The following is a 20,644-nucleotide window of genomic DNA, read 5'->3' on the forward strand; positions in this document are numbered from 1 at the left end:
AAAAAAATTAAAACAATAAAATTAACCAAAAGCAATGCAATAAAAAGTAACGGTTAAAAAAAAAGCATTGCATTAAAAGGAAAAGAAAAAAAAAAAAGGAAAAGGAAAAAAGAAAGGAAAAAGGAAAAAAACAAGCAAAGCAAAAGGAAAGTACCGGCAAAAAAGCAACCTTTCCGGACCCGCCCGGAACCATTACGCCGGCAAAAAAAAGCACAATTACTTTCCAAATACAATTACTTACCCTTAACAAAACTACAAATACCCGAATAGCAAATACAAAAAGCACCGTTACTTTAATAAAAGCAACCAAATACCGGGCTAATAAAAATACGTACAAAAGCGTTAACAAAAACGATTACCAATACTTAATTATATAAAAAAAATAACGATAAAGGACAAGCTATATTATACCGGATACAAACCGCACCCAAAAGCACGACGCGGGGCCGGAAAGCGCGAAACATTAGCTTTACGCAATAATTACCCGGCTGGCCAAACTTTCGTTTATTAACGGCAATCGCCGGAATTACCCCGAAGCAATAACGCTTTTTTAAAGCTACATTTCCTATACGTTTTTTTTATAATTTTTCCATATATTAACCTTTACCTTTACTTTACCATTATACCCTTTTAGCCGGGGGCACGAAGACGCTTTTTTACCGGAGCATTTATTAGTAATCGAGCGAATTACAATAAACGGAGCCGGCGGTTTAACACCAACCCGGCACCGGTTCGTAAGCGCAAGGTTTTCCTCCCTAAGCCAAACCCAAGGGTTTCCCCCACGCAACACTTAGCAGTAGCATTGAGGTCTTTCTTATAAACAGAACAGAGTATAAATATATATATTTTAAAATGTTATAAATTGCATACAATTTGATAGGAAACATTAACATTTTAACTTACTTAAGTTAAAATTTAAATTATAATTTATACAAAGTAAATAAATATAAATATAATATATTTCGTAAAATTTTATGCTTTTAACTATATAACGCCGTTTAGTTTATATTTATACGATTTTTATACGATTTTTAAATGTGTTATGAAATTAGTGAGTTTATGTGGGAAAAGGTGCGCGGAAAGGGGGTGCTTTGACTTATGAGGGGGGTTGATTGTTGAGCTCTCCGCGTAAAAAGAAGGATAGTCGTGCTGTGCGCTGTGTGTAAGAATGACAACGAGTCCAAACAGGTAGAAAGGGTTCCGTCATTATCGCCAACATGTCTCCAGATGACAAGATGGTGCTTCTATGTGCTTCCGCCCACGGCACGCAACCAATACAAAACCAAATTGACGAGATGACGGCAAGTTCGACATCGCTTCGATCCCATGGGGAGAGAGGAAGGGGCCTGGCTCAAGCCGAGGAGGGGACCGAAGGCAGTACAGTTTGGTGGCTCTCGTCTCAACGCAAGAGCCATGAAAAGGCGGGGTGTCGTGATTACGGGACCTCAGCAGCTCCCTAGGGCAGCGCGCGGATAAATCTCTGCACGCGTTGGCCGGTGCAATGCACCGATTCCCTCCTTTGCCCCCCTAACAACTGAGCCCTAAAAAAGGCGGGGGCTTATCTGGGTACGCATACATATACGCAGGGTTACACAGCCGGGCCGTGCCAAGGCGAAAGCTCCGCCCCAGGGCCGCGGGGAATGTCCTTGGATGAAATAATCTCCGATTTTGTATGGATCGGTAAGTGGAAACCGGAAACCAGCGGTAACATCCACCAAATGCGATGATACATTATTTATTATGCGAACCATTCGACGTGCCACCTGCCGTGTACGGCCCATGCCACCTGCCTTGTGCGGCTCATGCCACCTGCCGTGTACGGCCCATGCCCAAAACCTGTCGGAAGAACCACCTGTTCCAGCGCTCCAGCGAGCCAACAGTTATGGAGCGGAGGAAGCGAAGGGACGGCGGCCGGTATTGATACCCGTAGTTCTGCTTATCCGAGGTTGCATTGCTGTACCTTAGAGCAACGTCGTCGACCCACCGATATGTCGCCTAGGGCGTTTGCGGTTTCCCCTCCTTTTTCCTTGGTTTGTTGGACGCAGCTCGCCGTTCAGGAAACGAAGATAAATATCTGGCTCCCTCTCACCTAATGTTTGTTTTTCTTTTCCACCACCCACCGGCCTTCGCAATTTAACCCTTAGGATACATCATAACTTTGCGTTTGCGCCGCCAAAATGAAGTTCTCTATCATCGCCCTCCTTCCCGCCGTTATGGCCGTGGCTGTTCCCGCGTAAGATATAGCCCACTCCAGCAATCCTAATCATCAGTCTTTTATTCTTATCTCTTTTTTATTTCGCTTCGGCCAGCTAACCTTTGGGCTTTCGGGGGTTCCCATAGCGATCTTGCTCGCCGAGATTCCCCGGAGACGTGGTGCGCCTGCGTCGTTCCAGGGACCGTCGACCCGCACAGCTTCACTGCGACTCAATGCTACCATGGCAGTGGTATTATGGGCGGAAGCCGCGGGAAGGAGTTGTGGGTATGTTGCAAAAACGCAATCCTTCCCTTTACCTTTCTACGACAGGTGTATTGTTTATGTTACTAACCAGGAATTTTTTCCCCTCCACTTTTTCTTTGTAGTGCACTCGTACCTATGTTCCCATTCGCGAGCTTTTCACCGATAAGGAATGCGGCTCGTACTACCCGGGTCTACTCGCCGTTTGCAAGGAGTGCTCCGGGAGCCCGGACAGTTCCGAGTGCCCAGCCAAATGAGGGCGATAAAAAGAGCCAGACGCTTCCATATCGCCTAGTGGTCTTCCATTGTTGGAATCACATGACTAGCGCGTGCGCTCGAGATCACGGGATCCAACGGATCCAGGGATCTGGGGGACACATAAGGTAGGGGGCGAGGAACAGGCCTTTGGCGATCGGATTGCGTATAAATAGCTGTCTCCTGTTCCCTCTCTGGCAGATAGATTCCCTCCTTCTTCATGCACAATACGAGGACCCTTTCCCGGATCAAGGAGATCATTGTTCATCATATTTGGAAATCCCCGTGCCTACGGGAGTATCGACTCCTACCAATTGTGATGTCGCGGCATGTCTTGTTGGGCAAACCCAGCCATGTCGCGTTTGCACCAAAGTACTCAAACCCAACGTAGGATACAAGTCGGCAACTTGTATCTTCTCGTCCTTTTGGCCTAGTGGGATTGGGCTTAGCTAGAGTTGCCAAAGTCATGACACCAACATCCATATATATTGTATGGAGCCTCGAAAGGCTTCTTAGCTGTTGACGCAACTAGCTAGGTCCTATGCTGTTTACATCCAAGATGATGAAGAAAGGAAGGAATGAATAACCCAAGTCGAGCTAAGGGCTGCTTAAGGGCCTGTCCTGGGCTAGGGCGGTTTTTTTTGGGGGTTTTCTATGCTATTTTATCAACTGCTTGCTTTTTGGTTTGTAGATCCGGGCCAGGGGCTCCCTGGCCTTAGTAAAAAGCCTAATATATATATAGCTTTAAACCCGCCGGAAGTACCTATTTGGCCAGGTCAACCTGTACCGTAGGTGCGGCCCCTGTAAACCACGTGTAGCCCTTAATCCGGCTCGAGGCCGGCTGCCGGATATATAAGAGGGGGATCCAAAATCAAGTTGACACAGTAATGTTACAAACGGTTCTTCTGCTCCTAGGGTAGGGCACACTAGGAGAGGTGCTGAGCAGTGCTGGTTCACAAGGTCGCCTTGTGCTGGATACTGAGTCTGGTAACGGAGGTTTCGATTGCTTGCTCAAGGGGATGCCTTGAAGCTAACTTAGGTTGACTGATGCCGAGGCCTCAGTTTTGGCGTCATCAGCAGCGTGGTTCGTTGAGGCGGTAATGTTGCTCCGCCGAGCGTCGGTCATCTCCCACTGTCGTTCTGCCCAGTCAAGGGAGCAGATCCCAGAAAAGTGGGTAACGGAGTAGCTACCTACTCAAGTGCCTTAGTATCTTTGTGGACATCTGATACCACCGGGTGTGTGCCAGGTTCGCATTCAGCACGGGAAGAAAAGCCACGGCTGTTTCGCAGAACCGCGGCGCAAGCACGCAGACGAGAGTTTCCGGGCTCTCGCCACAGTAGTAGAGAGACGCCGCAAGCTGGCTAGACTCTTCAATAAGCTCCCTGTATGAAATGCGAGCCTACGTGCTGATGACAGCTGTCGCGTCTGGAGGATGGTCGTTTGCCTCGGAAGACCCTAAACACAAGCCTGCAAGTGCAAGGGTAGATGGGCTACCAGAAGCCCAGGAGGCCCACGCACCGCACCGTGCTAAATACATTCGGGGTGGGAGTACCGGTAATCGGGTGCGGGGGCACTCGGGGCCGCGGTGGAAGATCTCTGAGAATACTGCTGTAGCTCGAAACGGCGGTATTTTCGCTCTCAAGTGGCTGGCTCATGAGCGAGGCGCCCGGCTTGTCGCCTACCAGGATTGGCACAAGGCATGCGCGCTGCCCTGTGCTGCGGCGATGCTGAGGCAGGTATTCTAGCCACTTGTGTGTGCCAGTCTTGCGATACACGGACTCGCACCTGCAGCACGGGAAGCCCTTAGCTCTCTGGTAGCCATTATTGCGGTTGGGAGGAATCTCGACGTGGGTGGCAAGTCTAGGGCGCTGCTTCTCGAGGGGGTGGGAGATTTTGGGCTGACTAGCAGCTATGTGGTAGTTTTGCTTTATACCGGATCCTGGTTTGACCGAGCTCCGAGCGGGCATAGCGCCCTCGACGATGACCGGCGTCCGAACGAGCTGGTCGGCGATGCGGAAAGAAATGCCAAACAGCCAGTCAGGACGTATTGGGTGGCCAAATTAGTAACATAAAACTAGGGGCACAACTCCAGGCGGTCAATATATGCAATACTGCTCATGTGCATGTGCCCGCGGCTGGTCGGCGGGAATAAGTCCCTGGCGAAGCATGTGGCGTACCACGCCTCCAAAGCGGCAATGGAGTCAATTACCTTTTTTATGGCAGCCATGCACGCTAGCAAGGATAATAGGGTTGGGGTGGTCGGTATCCACCCCGGCCAAGGCCGCTTCTAGCGGGACGCACCGTTTAGGGTTATGATCCTCCGTGTACTGCGGCCCATCTGTCGCTGCACGAGGGTCCCGACCGACACGCGCGTTTCTCGGCCTCTGTCGCCGAGTGGGCCCGTTAGAGCGGTTCGAAAACAATCCTTCCCGGGAAGAGAATGTAGCACCGGGGCTGGGAGATAGCATCACGAGGCGGTGGCTGGTAGGGCACATGTTTGAGCCACGTTCATGTCTACCTGAATATTTTCCACATGCGGTCAGCTGAACGCATCCGCGGCTGCGCATCGCTACCACGATGGCGCAGCAACCCCCCGCATCGTATCGGGCGTTTGATCAAGACATATGGTGTGGGAGCGCCGCTTGGAGGCTGAGGGACGCAGCCTTGCCTCCTGCTGGCCATCACATAAAGGAGAAGCGCCTTCTTCTTTCAATCTTTACCCTTTTCCCCTATTCCCTCCAAATATCAACCGGCGCTCCGCCTAACCAAAGTAGCGACGCAAGCCGCGCCCACGATAAAAGGATGGCCGAAGTGGTAGGCCTCGTCTCCGCCATCACGGGGATCGCGGCAACCGGATCCACCCTGGCACGTAGCATCTCCACCATTGCAGAGGACCTGGGGAGTGTCGGCCCTCAACTGAGGGCTCTCGCTACGCATACGCAGGCGGTCGCGTGGATCCTCGACGAGCTGAGAATACGTCTCAAAGGCACGAGCACTGTCGACAGAGCGGCCCGGAAAGTAATCCGCAAAATCGTCCATCAGTGCAAGGTGGAATTGAACGAAGTGAAAGACTGCAATGGAGCCGCTTTTAGCGAAGAAGGGGAGGCGCACCACTATCAGGCAGCGGATCAAGTGGCTCTTGGCCAAGCCCAAGCTGATCACGAAGATGGTCGCGCTGGACTCGCTCAAGTTGACATTAACCATGTTCATATGTATCATCCGCTTCGTGGATGGTGACCACTTCAAGTGAGTATTGCAATAACAACAACAATGGAAGAGATCGTGGTCTGATAGTGCCCAGAGATTCCATGAAGGCCGAGATAAAGGAAAAAGTCCTGCAATCCGGCAAGACTGAGACGGCTTTCCTACATGCCGACCGCTTGGACCGGGAAGCCGAGAGAGCGTACGAAGCCGAACACGCTCGGCACGGGCTGGAGCGGGACGGCGGCGAGACCCACGACTCGGCCGCGGAGCATCATGAAGATACAGAAGGCAGCGAGGATAGAGCCCTCCCTTCGACGGATGCCCTGGATGGGCCGCGCGAGAGCAATGAGCTGCACACACGCGAGACTCAACTGTCGGATCTCGAGATTGGCGACACAATGCCCACCGAACAGCTCGCCATGATCGACAAACACCTCCGCCTGCACGCCGCTGTGTCCAGCTTTGCACTGGTGGCTGTGAACGATGACCAAAAAGGCCCGATATCAGCAAACATACCTGCATCGTTAAATTCGGGACCCCATGCCGATTTTTCGTCGCGGCCACCTGGGCCTTCTGCAGTTTCTGACACGGAAGATGAGTATACGTCGGAGTATAGCGAGAGTGACGACAGCGACTATTCGGATGATTCGGAATCGCCCTCTGAGCAAGATCAAGATTTCCCGGCACATCAGCGAGAATCTCGCCCCGCGCTCTCTGGGCCGAGTGGTGCCCGGCCAGAACGTGTTCATCAACACCAAGGGGCCGACGCCCACGCGACTCCGTTCTGGCATACAGTCTACGAACATTATAATCCCGGCCCTAAAGGTTACCAGTTTAGCCCAGCCTGGCGGTGTATCTGCCCAAACCCGTCCTTGCCACATCCTATCTCGCCGCGTCACTCCCCGCATGTCGCGCCGGAGAGTGGTGGAAGAGACATGCCCCCGCCACCTTCTGGGCATCATGGCAGCTACAGCGGCCCCTATAGAAGCAACGCCGGTTTTTACAGCAGTCCATATGGCAACGTACATGGCAGCCCTTTCGTCCACTCTCATCCTGGTCAACCCCACGGCGGCCCATACCACCCACCTTATGGGAACCCGCACGCACACCTATACGGAGGCGCCTACGGAGGCGCCTAAGGGGTCCCTTATGCTGGCCACGGCGGCTACGGCGGCTATGGGGGCTACGGACGCCACGATGGTCAGTACGGGTACCCTCATGATTATCCACAACACTACCACCATCACCACGGCCCCTTCATGGCCCCGCCGACGCCCCCTGATCCAGCGCGGCCTCCGACGCCGCCAAAGACGGACCCTGTCTTGGAGGAGCTCAAGGCGGAGATCGATGCCCTGAGAGCCGAGTTGGACCGGCGCCAGGGGAGAGATTAACGGACGGAAACCGACGTTCGGATATGTCAAAACGTGGAAAGGCACTTAAAAGACCCCACAAACCAACAGAATAAACGCTGCAACCCACGATATCGTAGGGCCTTGCACATCACTACTTGATGGTGACTGCTAGGGCCCGGTCCCTTGAAGGTGACCTTGTAAGTATAGTCCTTCTAGTCTGAAGCCCGGTGCTGCACCCGCGCATACCCCCACGTCCCCCGCACGCGGTCGACCAAGCCCCGGAAGAGCCCAAAGAGCGTTCGCCTCAACAACGCCACCGCCGCCAGCGCCCCCATGACCCCGATGACCGTGAGTGTAGAGGCGCCATTCCCTGTCCCGGACCCTGATCTGCTCGCGCCTGGCCCGGACCACCAGCCTGATCGTCGGGCCCCGTCTGTATATGCCCCCTCTCCTCCTCGACCTCCTGCTCCGCTCTTGGTATCGCCCATCAGCAGAATCACACAGGCGGTCCAGCCGGTAAAGGCCCTGCTCCGTCTTCCCTCCCCGGTCTTGTCCGAATACTGCTCCCACACGAACCCTGTCTGCTTCCAGCTCTGGTACACTGTTTCTACCAGCCGCTTCTTCAGCTCCGCGCCCAACCTTGCGGCGGCGGCCGTGGTTTCTCCCTTTCCGTTGCTCGCGCCACCCAGCTCGGCCAGCCGCAGCGCCGCCAGAACGTTTAGGTTGACCCAAACCGCGCCCCGCCAGTAATCGTCGCCGCCGCCGTACCCGGGATCCTGCGCGCTGAGGCTCCGCAGCCCGAACGGGGACCACAGCCGCCCCGGGTCGCCCAGCAGCTCCAACAGTCGCGGCAGCCGCGGGCTGTCGGCGCCCACGAGCCCCAGCAGGAGCGGCATGACGCTGACGTAACCTAAATGGCAAACGCGCTCGAACCGGCCGTCGGCGGCGGCGGGGGCGACGGTGGCGTCGCAGTACGCGCCCGCGCCCTCGTCCCAGTGCAGCAGGTCGAGGCTGCGGAGCACGGCCGCGGGGTGCCGCCCGTACGTCTCGGCGTCGGCCGGCTCGCCGAGGTGCGCGGCCAGGCGTGCGAGCGCCGACGCGGTGGCGCCCACCCAGGCGAGCGCGTCGACGTGCAGCTCGGCGGGGTGCGGGGGGTTGGCGCGCGGGTAGTCGTCCAGGCCGCTGGTGAGCGTGTGCTGCGGCGTGCGGCCGCGCCAGCGGTAGCCCTCCCCAGCCGCCGCCGCGGCGCCTTCGGGCCGCGGGTAGACGGTGCTGAAGTTGCCGGCCTGCGTGCGGCGGAACCAGGCGTAGTGCTTTGATAGGAGGCCGTACAGCTCGCGCAGTATCTCTTTCCCCGCCCCGTCGGGGTCGGTCAGGTACCTGGACGGGCTACCCCGGTAGGAAAACGGGTTGGCCATCTTGTCGAGGATGGTTGGGAAGAGGAGCGCGAGGGCTTGCGGGTTGGCGTAGTGCGGGTACTGGACCTGAAACTCGGCCGGGACTTTGCTGCGGGCCTCGGGGCCGAGGATCTGCTCCCTGCCGATCCAGCCGTCCGAGTCCATGAGGCCGAGCCAGCTGCGCAGCACCGAGACGGCGAGGTCGAGGTCCCATTCGATAACGGGGATGAGGTGGAATCCTTTGTCCCACAGGAACCCGCGGGGGAAGAAGGGGCGCGAGGGGGTGTGGGAGAGGAGCGAACGCGGCGGGGCCGTGGCCACTTTTGCCCTCTTCATGGCCTCTGCCGCCAACTCCCAAAACTTGGGGTCGGTCTCGTCGTACTCGGGCGCGCGGGACTCGTCCAGTTTGCTATCGCCGTGGAAGAACCCAAGGCCTCCTAGGAGGTTAGATAGGAGGGCCTGGGTAAATATGAAGTTCTTTTCCCCTTGGAACGCTGCTGATGGTCGGAAGACACTCGCTACGCGCTGGGGGAAGGAGGTGTAAAATTTATCTAAGAGTGTTTTGAGCGAATTGGCTAGATGTGGTTTGTCAGCCTGGTAACTTGCATCTCAAGACTCTAGCTGGGGTAGAGGGAGCGCATACGTGTTATGGTGGACTTTGACCCTTTTGTAGAGTATATCAGGTCTAGCTTTTCCCGCCGAGGTTAGCCAAAGTAGCAGACGAAGTGAGATATGTGGATGGAGCGTACCGAGAACGGGGCTTGCACGACCGTCTTCAAGAAGTAGATATTTCCTTTGCCATTCCCAGATGTCGTCGTCGGAGACTTGGATATGGTGGTGAAGGCGGCTATGACTTGGGTCAGCGTTCGCTATACGCACAAGGCAGAAATGTATTTGCTTCCATAGCTAATAGGAATCCCTTACCCTTGGCCTGCCATATCTGGTCCTCCGGCACCAGCGTGTCCATAACAGAAACTTCCTCCACAACCGTATTGCCCTGGTCAGGCAGGAGCTCGATGGTGAAGTCACCCAGTGACTGATCGGTGCCTCTGCAAGAGGCCTCGCCAGCCTCGCCTGCGCCGTCGACCCGGCACTTCAGCGACTTGACCGTCTCGTCGACGCCCATCTCCTCCATTGTAAAGTGAAATACGAGGGCGATCTGCGGCGGGACGCCACCGCCGCGAGCCGCGCCGCTGACACGGACAGCCCAGTTGTCGCCGTCGGGCGTCTTGACAAACTCGGTAGCCAGGTCGACGCCCAGGCGGGCGTCGTGCATCTCCTGCCTGCCGCCGACGCGCGTGTCGTAGAGTGGCCAGCCGTAGCCCTCCATGCCGTCGTCCTGCTCGCACGTGTCGCGCAGCGTGTCGAGCATGCGCGCGCCGCCCTCGGCCCACATGAGCCCGGCCAGCAGCGTCTTGGGGACCTGGGGCCGCACGCCGAAGTAGAGGTTGGGTCGGTAGGGGCCCCAGCGCTGGCCCGCGTCGTAGCTGTGGTCGGCGGTCGCGGCTGAGGAGGCGCCCGCGGCCAGCGCCGCGAAGGCGAGCGCGATGCGAAATTTCATGGCCGCGAGTATTGCGACTGTTGGTTTGGCATCGATCCTTCAACCAGAGGGGTGGGGGTGCTATTGCTAAATGTTTGGAGGCTGGAAAGTGGTGGAAGGTGGAAAAAGAAGAGGGAATGAAAAAAAATGGCGATTGGATAGGTACAGTTCAGATGCAACCAGCAGCTAACAAAGCGCGGTCCCGCGCCTTAGTGTTGGTAGCCGCAAATTATCGCCCTCTCCCCAAGCGTTCGTGTGGCCTGGCATGTCTCCGCAGCCGCCGGTCCTAGCTACGATAATGGTTTTGTTTTATATGTAGGTAGGTATGTACCCGCGGCTGGCTCAGGCTGACGTGTGCTGTTGTCAATCGCAGCCGGGCCCTTCTGTCCCCGTTCTGTTTGGCGTTTTGCTCTCTCTCTGTCCTCTGCCCTGCCCAGTCCTATGACATCTGCAGCTCCAGCTTCGTTAGTTCAGGGAGGGAAACCCCAACTGCCTTTAGCGCCGCATGGCTCTTTGCTCCCGCCATGGCCAACTATTGCAACACGCCCGACCATAGCGGGCTCCAGGTAGTGCCACAACAATACGAAGGTCTCCAAGTAGTTGCCGACCATGGAATCGAGGTGGGCACCAGCGGAACAACACAGCCTTGGGGCCGACCCACCGCCAAGGATGGAAAGCTTCAGGCACAGGAACGAGGTGGGAGTGGGATAGATGCCCCGGTGGCTCCGACAATGCCCCCGTCTACCATCCGCGGCCTCCGAAAGCGGACTTTTTATCTCGTCGTCGGCATCCTCGGCTTCGTCACGATTGCAGCTGCGGTAGGGGGAGGAGTTGGAGGTTCCATCGCCGCCCGCAACGCCTCCCAGTCGTCTCAGCAGTCTCCAGCACCCACCAGCCGCCCCAAGACCAGCCCCGTGCTGCAGGAGTCGGCCCTTGCGGCACTAAACTGGCGGGACCCGTCCAACGACATGCTCCACCAGGTGTACTTTCAGTCGAAAGATGGTTCCATCATGGAGTCGGCCTGAGACCCCGAGGGCAAGCGGTGGACAGTGTCCCGCATCACCGACCCTGGTGCCGACGTAAAGCCCGGCACCCCTCTGGTGGCTAGTGCCGGCTTTCCGCACGTCAACACTACTCGATTACGGTGACCTTGTTACGTATACCAAGCGCTTTCTCTGCAACGGCCGGGCCCCTTAAAGCCCTAAAACGATATCGTTAAACTTCATACCTTCTTGGAAACCCACTTCGTCCATGTTATAGCGGTTTTCCAGCTTAATGGCCTTAACGTTAGGTGTTAGAGCCGGTTGGGGGTTAACTAAGAGTGGTGGTAGAAAGATAGAAGCTTTTCCAGGACGCCTCAAGGGATTTCGTGTGTCTTTCCAAGCAGTTGCGCCTTCCAGAACCTGCCATTTGGTGAGAAACCTTGATCACGCGAGGCGTGCCGCCTAGGAACCGTCTTGTCACAGCAATACGCCTGCCTGCCAGCCTTTGCCATCATGGCAGCTAAGATTCCTCCCATGACCTGGTAGATCTTGGCCTAGTCCCAATGTCTGCTGATTCCCACGCGCACAAACGGCGAACCTAGGCCACAATGGCCCTAGCCGAGTTCCTAACCCGGGGCTCGCAACGGCGGACTTCTCGAGATGGCATGTCGCGCCAGCTCCAACACTTTGTTGGCTGCACAGGGAGGCGAAAACCGGTCAGTTACCTTCCTTGACGAAACCGGTGCTAAACTCAACAATTGGAACGGTCACCGATAGCAGTGTAGAGTGACTTACAATGTGCGTCCCGGAAGCTCAAGCCCCTGATGCCGCTGTGATAGCGGTAGACTCGGCGCCTTCCCGCCTCCTCGAACTGCACAAGCCACGTCGGCGGCATGGGGCCGCCGTTCCCGTCACCGGCTTTGGGTCGTTGTCCGCCAAAGAAATCCTGAGAAACTATTGGGACGGCCAAAATGCACAAGAGGCCCTCCCGAGGTCAGCATTGGCAACTTAAAAAGATCTAGCTTCCTACACCAGATAAGAAGTGGTTTTTTGAGGCTTGACTGACGGTTCTGGCTCAGAGTGATGCGCCGGTCACGGGTCGCAATAATCATGCGGTACCTCCCGGTGCCCGCGTTACGCAGAATGGTGAGCTCGGCCTCGGGGATAAAGACGTCCTCGCACTGCACCTGTTTGACTTGCCTGTTCGTCGATGTTGACGACGGTGTGCGTGCCCCTGGTTCAGCCACAGAAACGGTAATACGGTTGCCACAAAAGGTAGGAATCGACTCTAGGCGCCACTTACAGGTGCAAGACCGCCTCCTCGCCCTCTTGTGGGTGTTGGAGGCTCAAGACGAAAAGCTCCATCCGCATCTCCTCGACGCGCCTGTGGAGCTCGGCGGCGGCTTAAGAAAAAAAAAGTTGACAATGCCCTGTGTTAGAACCATAGGGCGCGCGTTGCGACCGAGGGAGGTGGAGAAACGAGGTTGCTATCTTACCTTCTGGTGTCGTCAACTGAAAGGTCACGTCCATGACGTCGTGCTTGTCATTGAGTCCGCTCGCGGAGCTGCTGCAAGCCACGCTCTCGAGTTTCAACATGGCATCCTCTCGGCTCAACCTCAAATGCGTGTTATGTTTTACTTTTCGATTGAAAGATTAGCGAGTAGCTCTCTAAAGACAGCTCCGCAATCGTTGCTCGACACAGGTATGTCAGTTTCAAGAGACCCTACTCACACAATACGAGAGCTTGTAAGTCATCGCTGCTGGCAAGTGCGTCGGCGTTATCCTCGAAAGTTATCAAGATCTCCCCGTATGGCATCGGCAGAAGCGTCCGGACGTCGTGTGGAGCGAGGGCGCCGGCAGCGACATCGACCAGGGTGCTGTAGTGGAGCATGGAGACGCTGTCGATTGAGTCACGAGGGTAGCTTCGCTGACCGCTTGTGAAGGTGACGGAGTCGACCAAGGGCTGTACCCTGTCCAAATCTCTGCGCGCTCATGTGTGGCATGTCAGTCGGATTGGTGCAATGCGTTTGCGGCAGAGTCTGACGGAACCTTGACGTACGAAGCAACGGAAAGCAGCCGCACTCTATCCTCGCGCCGAGCGCCGGGCTGAACGTAGGCCATCATGGTGCCCTCGCCGCCCTGGATGATCTCCCCGGCTCCTTTCATCGCGAGTGGCCGGATGAAGGACTCCTCGAACTCTGCAATGACTGTCACGGAGTCAGCGGTGCAAAGTCACAGAAATAACGAATAGTTGAGGACCTAATGGCGATGGTTGTTGTTACTTGTTCGGCACTTACAGGTGGCCGGAACACGTCGGATGTGAAGTGACACAAGACGAGAGGAAGATGCGTCCGCCACATTGTGGATTACCCATTCCATCTCGGACCCTCCCCTGCGTATTGGGAACGTCATATGGGCCACTGTCAATCGTCTTTCATCTTAGCCACCGCATTTGGGTGAAAGTACTAGACGTGCTAACTTACTCTGAAAGCTCCCGACAGACGCCTGGTGCTGAGGTCCATTGCCATTAAGGTTACATATGCAAGAAAATGGGCTAATGTCGTCAAGCTGTTCCCTCGAGCTACTCCCAATGCGCGGGACCGAAGCACTATCCAGGGTCAGGCATGTTCTGGGACATACCAACCGGAGTCCCCGGTCGGTCTCGAGGTGCAGCTCGAAATGAGGCGGTAGCGCGGTCGTGGTCGACTCGCCATCAGAACTCTCAAAACTGGTCTTCTTTTCCAGGGGTACCGTATCTCTGAGGTTGTCCTTGTACCAGGCGTAGATCTCCTCGAGCATCTGGGAGCTCCGCCCGACCTGGTCTTCGATGCGGCCCGTCTGGGAACTGAGGAAATGTTTAGCCTATCCGTAAGTAGCCTTTGTGGCCGAATTTGAAACTTGAACCAAGTATAACATGACCCGGAATGCATACTTGGTCATGGTAGCCAACACCAGGTTCAAGCTGTTGGTGTGAACGGCTATCTGGTTCCGCAGCGAAGCCAGGTCGCCCTTCTCCTTGGTCCACGCGATCTTCTTCCAGTTCTTGGAGACGTCGGCTTTCCATTGCTTGAATACGGGCTTTGTCGGGTCCCGCTCGTCTTTTATCACGGCGTACTTGTTGACGATACACTCCAGGTGCTTCAGAGTCTCGCCGCAGTTTTTCACAATGTCGTCCACGGAGCCCCACGAAGCCGAGGCGCCCGGCCCCAGTCGCGGCCCCGCCTTGCTCGCAGCCCGGATGCCCTCGAGCGCCGCGCTCAGCGAGTACAACTGGCTCTCGACTTCGCGGAACTCTGCGGGCGCGGACTTCCGCCCGCTGGTGAAGGCCTGCGCGATGCGGAAGCAGAGCTGCGCGGCCAGGTATGCGTCGCCAAAGGACACGGGAGATGCCGTATTTCCTGGGAATTGACGCCGGTACTACGCCACGCTCACACTCGGCAGTCGCATGGAAAGGGCGAGCCGAGGGCAGGTTCTACTGCCATAAAAACGAGGTAGGATCACGAGCTGACTGGTTGTGTGTAAAAATGGCGGGGCCTCTCGGGGGGCTTGCGGCCGAGCAGAGTTTTCGGGCATGAGTTGGGGTAGGTAAGGCTGGCGTTTCATGTCGATGGTTCGCCAGCGCTAGTGGTCGCCTGCCCAAAAGAAGACTAGAGGCATGCACGCAACTGAGAGTTTCCATGCTCCCTCCCTCGCCCTTCCCCTCACCGTCCTAGCAGTCTCAAAGAGAATATTCTCGGAGTGGTGCCCTCAGGGTTGGCTGCCTCGTCGACATTCTCTTTACCGCCCTTCATCCGCCGCCTTTGACCCAATATCCGGCACAACACAAGCCCAGGTAGTAGTCTGCCTGATTCTTACCAGTAATCCCAGCGTCATGGATTATCACTTCCCCACAGGAATTTTTTGGGATCCTCGGGAGCCTCCCCCGCCAGAGGTGCATGAGCATATCGATCACGACAAGGGGCTGGCAAGGCCGGGCGGCGGGCTGTCGAAGAGTCAGTCGGTGAAACGAAAAGAGCATAAACTGCTTAACAATCTCGCTGTTACCATACCGGCGGCGGAACCGGGCGCGCCGGCCCTCTGCGTCCTGGTACCGCTGTCAATCGCAATCAAGGCTCGCGTCGTTCAGGACGTGGCCAAGATCACGGTCACGCAGCTGTACTTCAACAAATCGGAGCGCCCCATCGAACAGGGAGGGTACACCTTTCCGCTGCCCAACGGCTGCACCGTGACGGCCTTTAGGTGCCGCGTCGGGAAGAAAAAGACCCTCAGGGGGCACGTCAAGCCAAAGGAGCAGGCCAAGGAAGCCTTCAGCGATGCCGTGAAGCGCCGCGTCACCGCCGGTCTTATGGAGGAGGCCACATCGGAGATTTTTACGGCCTCGCTGGGCAACATACCGGCAAATACAAAAATCAAGGTCGAGTTCAGCTTTGTGATGCAGCTGAAGCGCCGGTTCGCCGGTGCGGGCGCGAGCAGCCGCAGCACAACGACCTTGACCATCCCAACCAGCATAGCGCCCCGGTACGGGGACGCGCCGCCTTCGTCTCAACTCGGCCTCGCATCGACGGATGTGGCTCGTGGGTTGTCCGTCGAGGTGGAGATCGACTCGTGCGAAATGGTCGCCAACGTATCGAGCCCGACCCACGCAGTCACCGTTGAGAGGGGCTATTCCCGAGGCAGAGCGCAAACGTGGGTGGAGCTAACAGGCGGCAAAACTGCGCAGGCCGAGGCGGGAAGCGCCAGGAGCGTCCTGGCTAGGCTCTCGTCGGAGCGGACGGATCTCGGCGGCGATTTTGTCCTCGATATCGAGACCGAGCGAGGCCCAGGCGAGGAGGATTCGCCACAGGCCGTTCTTGAGATCCATCCCACGATCGAGCACCAGGCGGCTGCGATGATCACCATCCCGCCCAAGCTGCTCCTGACCAGCGCCGGCGACGCGAGAAGCAGCGCCCATGGGCTGGGCGAAGTGGTTTTTTTGGCCGACCGATCCGGTTCCATGAGTGACAAGATGCTGTCGCTTAAGTCGGCTATGCAGTTTTTCCTTAGAGGCATCCCGCTCGGTCGCAAGTTCAATGTGTGGTGCTTCGGCTCCAACTTTATAAGCCTGTGGCCCAAGTCAATCGATTACACCGAGGAATCTCTGGCTATGGCTTTGGGCTTTGTCAGCGACAGCTTCAAGTCAGATATGGGCGGAACGGAGCTGCTGCACGCAATCGAGGCCATCGTGGCAGCGAGGGACAAATCGACCTATCTTGACGTTATCGTTCTGACGGACGGCGAAGTGTGGCGACAGGACGAAACCCTCGACTTTATCCGCGACGCAAGACGGCAGTCAGGAGACATGGTGCGTCTGTTTGCGCTCGGCGTTGGCGATGCCGTCTCTCATGCCCTGGTCGAGGGCATAGCCACTGCAGGAGGCGGCTACTCTGAGATCGTCCCGGCCCGCACCCGAGACGGCTGGGAGGACCGCGTGGTGGCCATGACGCATGCTGCATTGACCAGCCATTGGGGTAGCGTCGAGATCGAGATCCAGCCGGACCCGGTGGAGAGTGAGGCGAGCGTCGGTGCTGCCGGTAAGCCATACTACCCGTCAGCTAGCTACCTAGGTACGCTCCGCACCACCTGTCTTGACTAATTAACAAGTAGCTCAGATTCAGCGCTGCCGTCTGTACTTCAGTCTCCCACCCATCTCGGAGCAATCAACCTCTACCAAAAGGGGCGAATCTTCCTTCTTTTCAACTCGTTATCCGAGCCGACCAAGCCTCGACACATCGTCTTGAAGATCACCTCCGGGCCTGCGGACGCTATTGAGCGAGTGCACATACCCCTGACGATCGCTGGCGCCAAAGACGATGCCATCCATACCCTCGCCACCAAGTCCGTGCTGGAGGATATGCGTAATCAGCCTCCAATCCATGGCTATGGGGACGGCGGGATGACGCCTGGGGGCGATCGTACGCTCGGCGAGGCCCTGGCGTGCAGGTTCTCCATTACGTCCCGATGGACCAGCTTCTTCCTGTCCGAGGAGAATGGGGACGAGATTATTGATGACCCGGACCTTGGGGAAACCGTCTTGTCGCCTTCTGGCGGCGTCAAGGCAGCGATCGAAACGCGGAGGAGGACCGCGTTCGCCCCCTCCAGTGCCGGCGGTGGCACATCGTCTTCTGCGTTCCTCACCAGGCTCAGGGCGTCTCTGACTCTGAGTGGCCATGGTGACAAGTCCATGGGACATTTGACCGGTGACTTTCCACGCACTCTGCTGGAGAATGCTGGCCGTGGCTCGTTCGAGGCTCTGCTGCAGCATGAGCCGGAATTGCCTCGACCTACGGGGAATCACACCACTGTCATCACCTACTCGGATGGAGGAGGGGGGGACGGGTCATTCTCTATTGGAACTTCACACGAGGGCATAATAAAGAGACCCATGGCGGGGCGTGCGCCTCTCAGACGCAGCAACAGCGGCGCTACCGCGAGGTGTGTGCCTAACGATTTTATGGTCCCGTTGGGCAGGGCAATGCCGGTCCGGGACGGCAGCAGGCAGTTCGTCCGCGATCTGCTCAGGTTCCAGCATTTTGACGGCTCCTTCAACTTCATTGGAGGATGGGATGAGCTGGAGACAGCCCTCGGGTGCCGGTACCACGGTTCGGTCGCCAGGCTGCGCCAAGCCTGCGGGGACGGGGAGCGGACGGCGACGGCCCCGGCGACGATCCTGGGCATCCCGGCCAAGGTCGCGTACGCGCTCATGGTCGTCGAGCTGCTCCAGAGGGACTTTATGGAATTCGAGAGCCTCTGGCGACTGATGATCATGAAGGCTAGATCGTTTGCCGAGAAGCAAGTCCCAGACGAGGAGGTGCGCGAGGGGTTCGTGAGGACTTGGCTCGGCCTCCTGGCCGCTAAAGAAGGGTCTAGAGGGCGGGAGCCCGCGAAGCAGGAGGTGCATACCGTGCCTGCGGAGGATATCTAGCCCGAGAGGGAGAAAGATCGTTGGTCCTTTGCGTGGTGGGAATGTGGGAGGGAAGTCTGAATCGTGCAACATTTTTTTTTCAATTTCTCTTTCTCACATGTGTGCTTGCAAAATCCGGAGTTCATGTGGAAGGCACGCTCCAGTCACAATTTGTGGCTGTTGCATTCCCGGAATGCGCACTTTCCCAGCCGGCAGGGATAATTAATCTTTTTGCGACTAAAAACTGTCACGGTACACGTCGGAACACCTAGGGAGGAACCTAAGGCCGCACTCCCAGCGCGCCAACACCACGCTTACAAAACCACAACAAAGCGCCAGGGGCGCTTTGTTTAAATAGCTTCCTTTTCGTGCAACAACAAAGCCTTTTTTTTTATTTTTTTATAAATATTTAAAGTATATACCGTAGTAATTTGTTGCACTTTGAATTTTCGGAACCCAATATTAATTAAATAATAAGCTTGCTTTTAGTTGGGTCGTTGGGTCCTCGAGCGCGGCTATTATCGAGCGGCAGAGCCCCTTCAAGGAGCAGCGGGGTGTCTGGGGTAACGACAACCTGAGCGGCCAGTACTCGTCCTCGATTCGGTCCCGGATCGTGGCCTTCTGGGACCAGAATTTCGACAACCGGTCCCAGACCCTGATGCTCCTGTATCAGACCCTCGGCGCCAATAGCCTCTCGGTCAGCAAATACGTCAGCGACCGGACAAGCGACCTGCCCTGGGCCACGCAGCAGCTGAGCCTGTCCATCCTCGACGGCTCGCCCATGGCCCTGGCCCGGATCGGCAACCCGACCACCCGGTCGGACACCCGCTTGTATCTGGCCAACTCTGACGAGAACATGGTGCAGTATCAGTTTGACTTTCAGACCGGGACCCTGGGTAGATCTTCGTGTATGTACGACAGATGCCTAGTTTTATCTACTCGTCCGCGGTTCCCGCTCCTGACTTTGCACAAAACACACACCCCCCCACTCCTTACAGCAACGGCCTTCAAGCTCTCTCCGCAAAGCCCGCTCGCCGTCATCGCGCGTGACAACACGGGCTTTTACAGCCGCGACACCCTGCCCGCGTGCGCCCGCGCCGCGCCCTACACGCACCTCGTCCTCTTCGCCTCCCCCGACCGCTCATCCCTCTCGCTCGTGTCGTGGAACTGCTCCGGCGGCTTCGCCGAGCAGACCGCCAAGATCAAGCCCCTGCTGCTCGTCCGCGACCGCCCCGGCCGGACCTATCTGGACCTGGCGGCGCCACAGCCCGACGGGCTGGCCAACACAACGCCGTCCTCGGGCAGGGTCTACGTCCTGTTCGACGCCGGGGACGGGCCAGAGGTCGAGGAGTGGGAGGCCCCAGACGGGGGGACGGATGCCGCGTGGAAGGTTGTCGGGTCAGTATCTGTCAAGTAGAACATATACGTGAAATTCTTAATGGGGCTGATCGGGATTCAGATTACTGTTCCTCGCTCCTGCTTCGCGATGCCGAGCAGCGGGACATGCCGCTTCAATATTGACGACCGACCGTATCTACCGGATCCAAAAGGAAGAAAGAAAAGGGTTAACCCTTCGGTAACTTAAACCGTGGACAAATGCCTGTCCTCCCTCTAGCTCCCTCTTTGGTAAATAAATACGTCCAATGACTGGGAGCCTGTAATGGGGGTGAGGGAATAGAAGCAAAGCAGTACCCCGCAACTTCAGCTGGCCAGATTTACCCCGTGGATGTCAAGCCTGGATCGACCCGCCGGCTGTTGTAGCCCCTGCCATGTTCGGCTCCGCTCCGGGCTGCCTCCAGACCCGCGCGCCCCGTCTCGGGCGACGGCATCCTTCAGGAGCAATAGGCCGGATCGCTAACCGATCGAATTCCAACGACTCGCGCACCAATGCCTCTTGCCCCTGAGATCCAGTCGGTACCAGACCAACGGCCATGGTGCTCTGAGGGCAGACACAGGGCTTGGCATCGTCAAGGTGCGAGGATGGTGTGGGCGGTGGCAGAAGGCCAGCCATCGCATCGCCGAGACTGGTGATGGGTGGTCGGGGGCCGCACAGGAGACAAGGAGCAGTCGTCGGTGTGATCTTGGCGTATAAAGACTCGCCTCTCCTCCTCTCCCATCTCCTGTTTTGCGTCTTCCCTCCATCACCCATTTTCAGCTCAGACAACCATCTCACCTCGACAACCTCCTCCTTATCACCTCACCAACCCGACTCCCTCTTCTTCCAAAGGGGAAACTCTCTCTCTACTCATCCAACCAAAACCGCCAGCATGAAGACCTTCCAGATCATCGCCCTCCTCGCCATCGCCGCCATCGCCACCCCCGTCCCCAAGGCTGTTGTCGACATCCAACAGAACAACTACTGCCCCAATGACAGCGGCTGCGGTGCTCCTCCTCGTTCCATGTACTAAGTGGCGATACCAAGGAGCCAGTCCCTATCGCGGCCTTTAGAGGAGAGGGCGTGGCCGCTTTGGGGGGGGGGGGGGGGGGTCGGGTCGTCGGTCCGGTCGGGTCGGTCGG

General features: G+C 56.9%; 11 protein-coding genes across 11 annotated transcripts in view; 5 read left to right on the forward strand and 6 right to left on the reverse strand.

Annotated features, from left to right (window-relative positions):
* Positions 1-893, reverse strand: part of GGTG_08654 (hypothetical protein) — a gene marked incomplete at both ends in the record, with an annotated part of 1,674 nt that extends 781 nt beyond the window's left edge. Inside the window, 3 exons of the mRNA XM_009226496.1 lie at positions 221-318; positions 485-565; positions 791-893. Of these exons, the coding sequence (XP_009224760.1) occupies positions 221-318; positions 485-565; positions 791-893 (282 nt within the window). The remainder of the gene's footprint in view (positions 1-220; positions 319-484; positions 566-790) is intronic.
* Positions 894-2,177: 1,284 nt separating this feature from the next.
* On the forward strand, positions 2,178-2,791 carry GGTG_08655 (hypothetical protein; the record flags this gene model as incomplete). Its single annotated transcript, XM_009226497.1, has 3 exons — positions 2,178-2,233; positions 2,341-2,479; positions 2,581-2,791. 3 exons carry the CDS (start codon positions 2,178-2,180, stop codon positions 2,710-2,712), a joined length of 327 nt encoding a protein of 108 aa, XP_009224761.1. The 3' UTR covers positions 2,713-2,791.
* A 272-nt stretch (positions 2,792-3,063) lies between these two features.
* Positions 3,064-3,897, forward strand: GGTG_08656 (hypothetical protein; the record flags this gene model as incomplete). The annotated part of the gene is made up of 3 exons (XM_009226498.1): positions 3,064-3,097; positions 3,402-3,498; positions 3,750-3,897. 3 exons carry the CDS (start codon positions 3,064-3,066, stop codon positions 3,895-3,897), a joined length of 279 nt encoding a protein of 92 aa, XP_009224762.1.
* Positions 3,898-4,201: 304 nt separating this feature from the next.
* On the reverse strand, positions 4,202-4,678 carry GGTG_08657 (hypothetical protein; the record flags this gene model as incomplete). Its single annotated transcript, XM_009226499.1, has 1 exon — positions 4,202-4,678. The coding sequence occupies one exon, from the start codon at positions 4,676-4,678 to the stop codon at positions 4,202-4,204; it is 477 nt and encodes a 158-aa protein (XP_009224763.1).
* A 778-nt stretch (positions 4,679-5,456) lies between these two features.
* Positions 5,457-5,750, reverse strand: GGTG_08658 (hypothetical protein; the record flags this gene model as incomplete). The annotated part of the gene is made up of 1 exon (XM_009226500.1): positions 5,457-5,750. One exon carries the CDS (start codon positions 5,748-5,750, stop codon positions 5,457-5,459), a length of 294 nt encoding a protein of 97 aa, XP_009224764.1.
* Positions 5,751-6,076: 326 nt separating this feature from the next.
* Positions 6,077-6,437, reverse strand: GGTG_08659 (hypothetical protein; the record flags this gene model as incomplete). Its single annotated transcript, XM_009226501.1, has 2 exons — positions 6,077-6,382; positions 6,432-6,437. 2 exons carry the CDS (start codon positions 6,435-6,437, stop codon positions 6,077-6,079), a joined length of 312 nt encoding a protein of 103 aa, XP_009224765.1.
* Positions 6,438-7,364: 927 nt separating this feature from the next.
* GGTG_08660 (mannosyl-oligosaccharide glucosidase) lies at positions 7,365-10,225 on the reverse strand (the record flags this gene model as incomplete). Its single annotated transcript, XM_009226502.1, has 4 exons — positions 7,365-9,215; positions 9,308-9,353; positions 9,414-9,511; positions 9,589-10,225. 4 exons carry the CDS (start codon positions 10,223-10,225, stop codon positions 7,480-7,482), a joined length of 2,517 nt encoding a protein of 838 aa, XP_009224766.1. The 3' UTR covers positions 7,365-7,479.
* Positions 10,226-10,502: 277 nt separating this feature from the next.
* Positions 10,503-11,229, forward strand: GGTG_08661 (hypothetical protein; the record flags this gene model as incomplete). The annotated part of the gene is made up of 2 exons (XM_009226503.1): positions 10,503-10,519; positions 10,659-11,229. The coding sequence occupies 2 exons, from the start codon at positions 10,503-10,505 to the stop codon at positions 11,227-11,229; spliced, it is 588 nt and encodes a 195-aa protein (XP_009224767.1).
* A 138-nt stretch (positions 11,230-11,367) lies between these two features.
* GGTG_08662 (hypothetical protein) lies at positions 11,368-14,727 on the reverse strand. Its single transcript, XM_009226504.1, has 10 exons — positions 14,120-14,727; positions 13,671-14,032; positions 13,485-13,607; positions 13,247-13,394; positions 12,919-13,169; positions 12,684-12,824; positions 12,491-12,590; positions 12,254-12,387; positions 11,983-12,141; positions 11,368-11,881 (listed from the first exon to the last, which is right to left on the reverse strand). Exons 1-10 carry the CDS (start codon positions 14,125-14,127, stop codon positions 11,814-11,816), a joined length of 1,494 nt encoding a protein of 497 aa, XP_009224768.1. The 5' UTR covers positions 14,128-14,727; the 3' UTR covers positions 11,368-11,813.
* Positions 14,728-15,058: 331 nt separating this feature from the next.
* On the forward strand, positions 15,059-18,148 carry GGTG_08663 (hypothetical protein; the record flags this gene model as incomplete). Its single annotated transcript, XM_009226505.1, has 2 exons — positions 15,059-16,757; positions 16,842-18,148. The coding sequence occupies 2 exons, from the start codon at positions 15,059-15,061 to the stop codon at positions 18,146-18,148; spliced, it is 3,006 nt and encodes a 1,001-aa protein (XP_009224769.1).
* A 637-nt stretch (positions 18,149-18,785) lies between these two features.
* GGTG_08664 (hypothetical protein) lies at positions 18,786-19,564 on the forward strand (the record flags this gene model as incomplete). Its single annotated transcript, XM_009226506.1, has 2 exons — positions 18,786-19,035; positions 19,126-19,564. The coding sequence occupies 2 exons, from the start codon at positions 18,786-18,788 to the stop codon at positions 19,542-19,544; spliced, it is 669 nt and encodes a 222-aa protein (XP_009224770.1). The 3' UTR covers positions 19,545-19,564.
* Positions 19,565-20,644: the final 1,080 nt, after the last annotated feature.

Source organism: Gaeumannomyces tritici (assembly GCF_000145635.1).
Source record: "Gaeumannomyces tritici R3-111a-1 unplaced genomic scaffold supercont2.4, whole genome shotgun sequence".
Lineage (NCBI taxonomy): Eukaryota > Fungi > Ascomycota > Sordariomycetes > Magnaporthales > Magnaporthaceae > Gaeumannomyces > Gaeumannomyces tritici.

Excerpts from the sequence above, each read along its gene's own strand:
- GGTG_08662 (XM_009226504.1), bottom strand. Across the intron at positions 13,170-13,246 it reads CGGCTGCTTTCCGTTGCTTC|AGATTTGGACAGGGTACAGC; the intron begins GTACGTCAAGGT and ends ATGAGCGCGCAG. Across the intron at positions 12,825-12,918 it reads CTTACAAGCTCTCGTATTGT|TAAAACATAACACGCATTTG; the intron begins GTGAGTAGGGTC and ends TCAATCGAAAAG.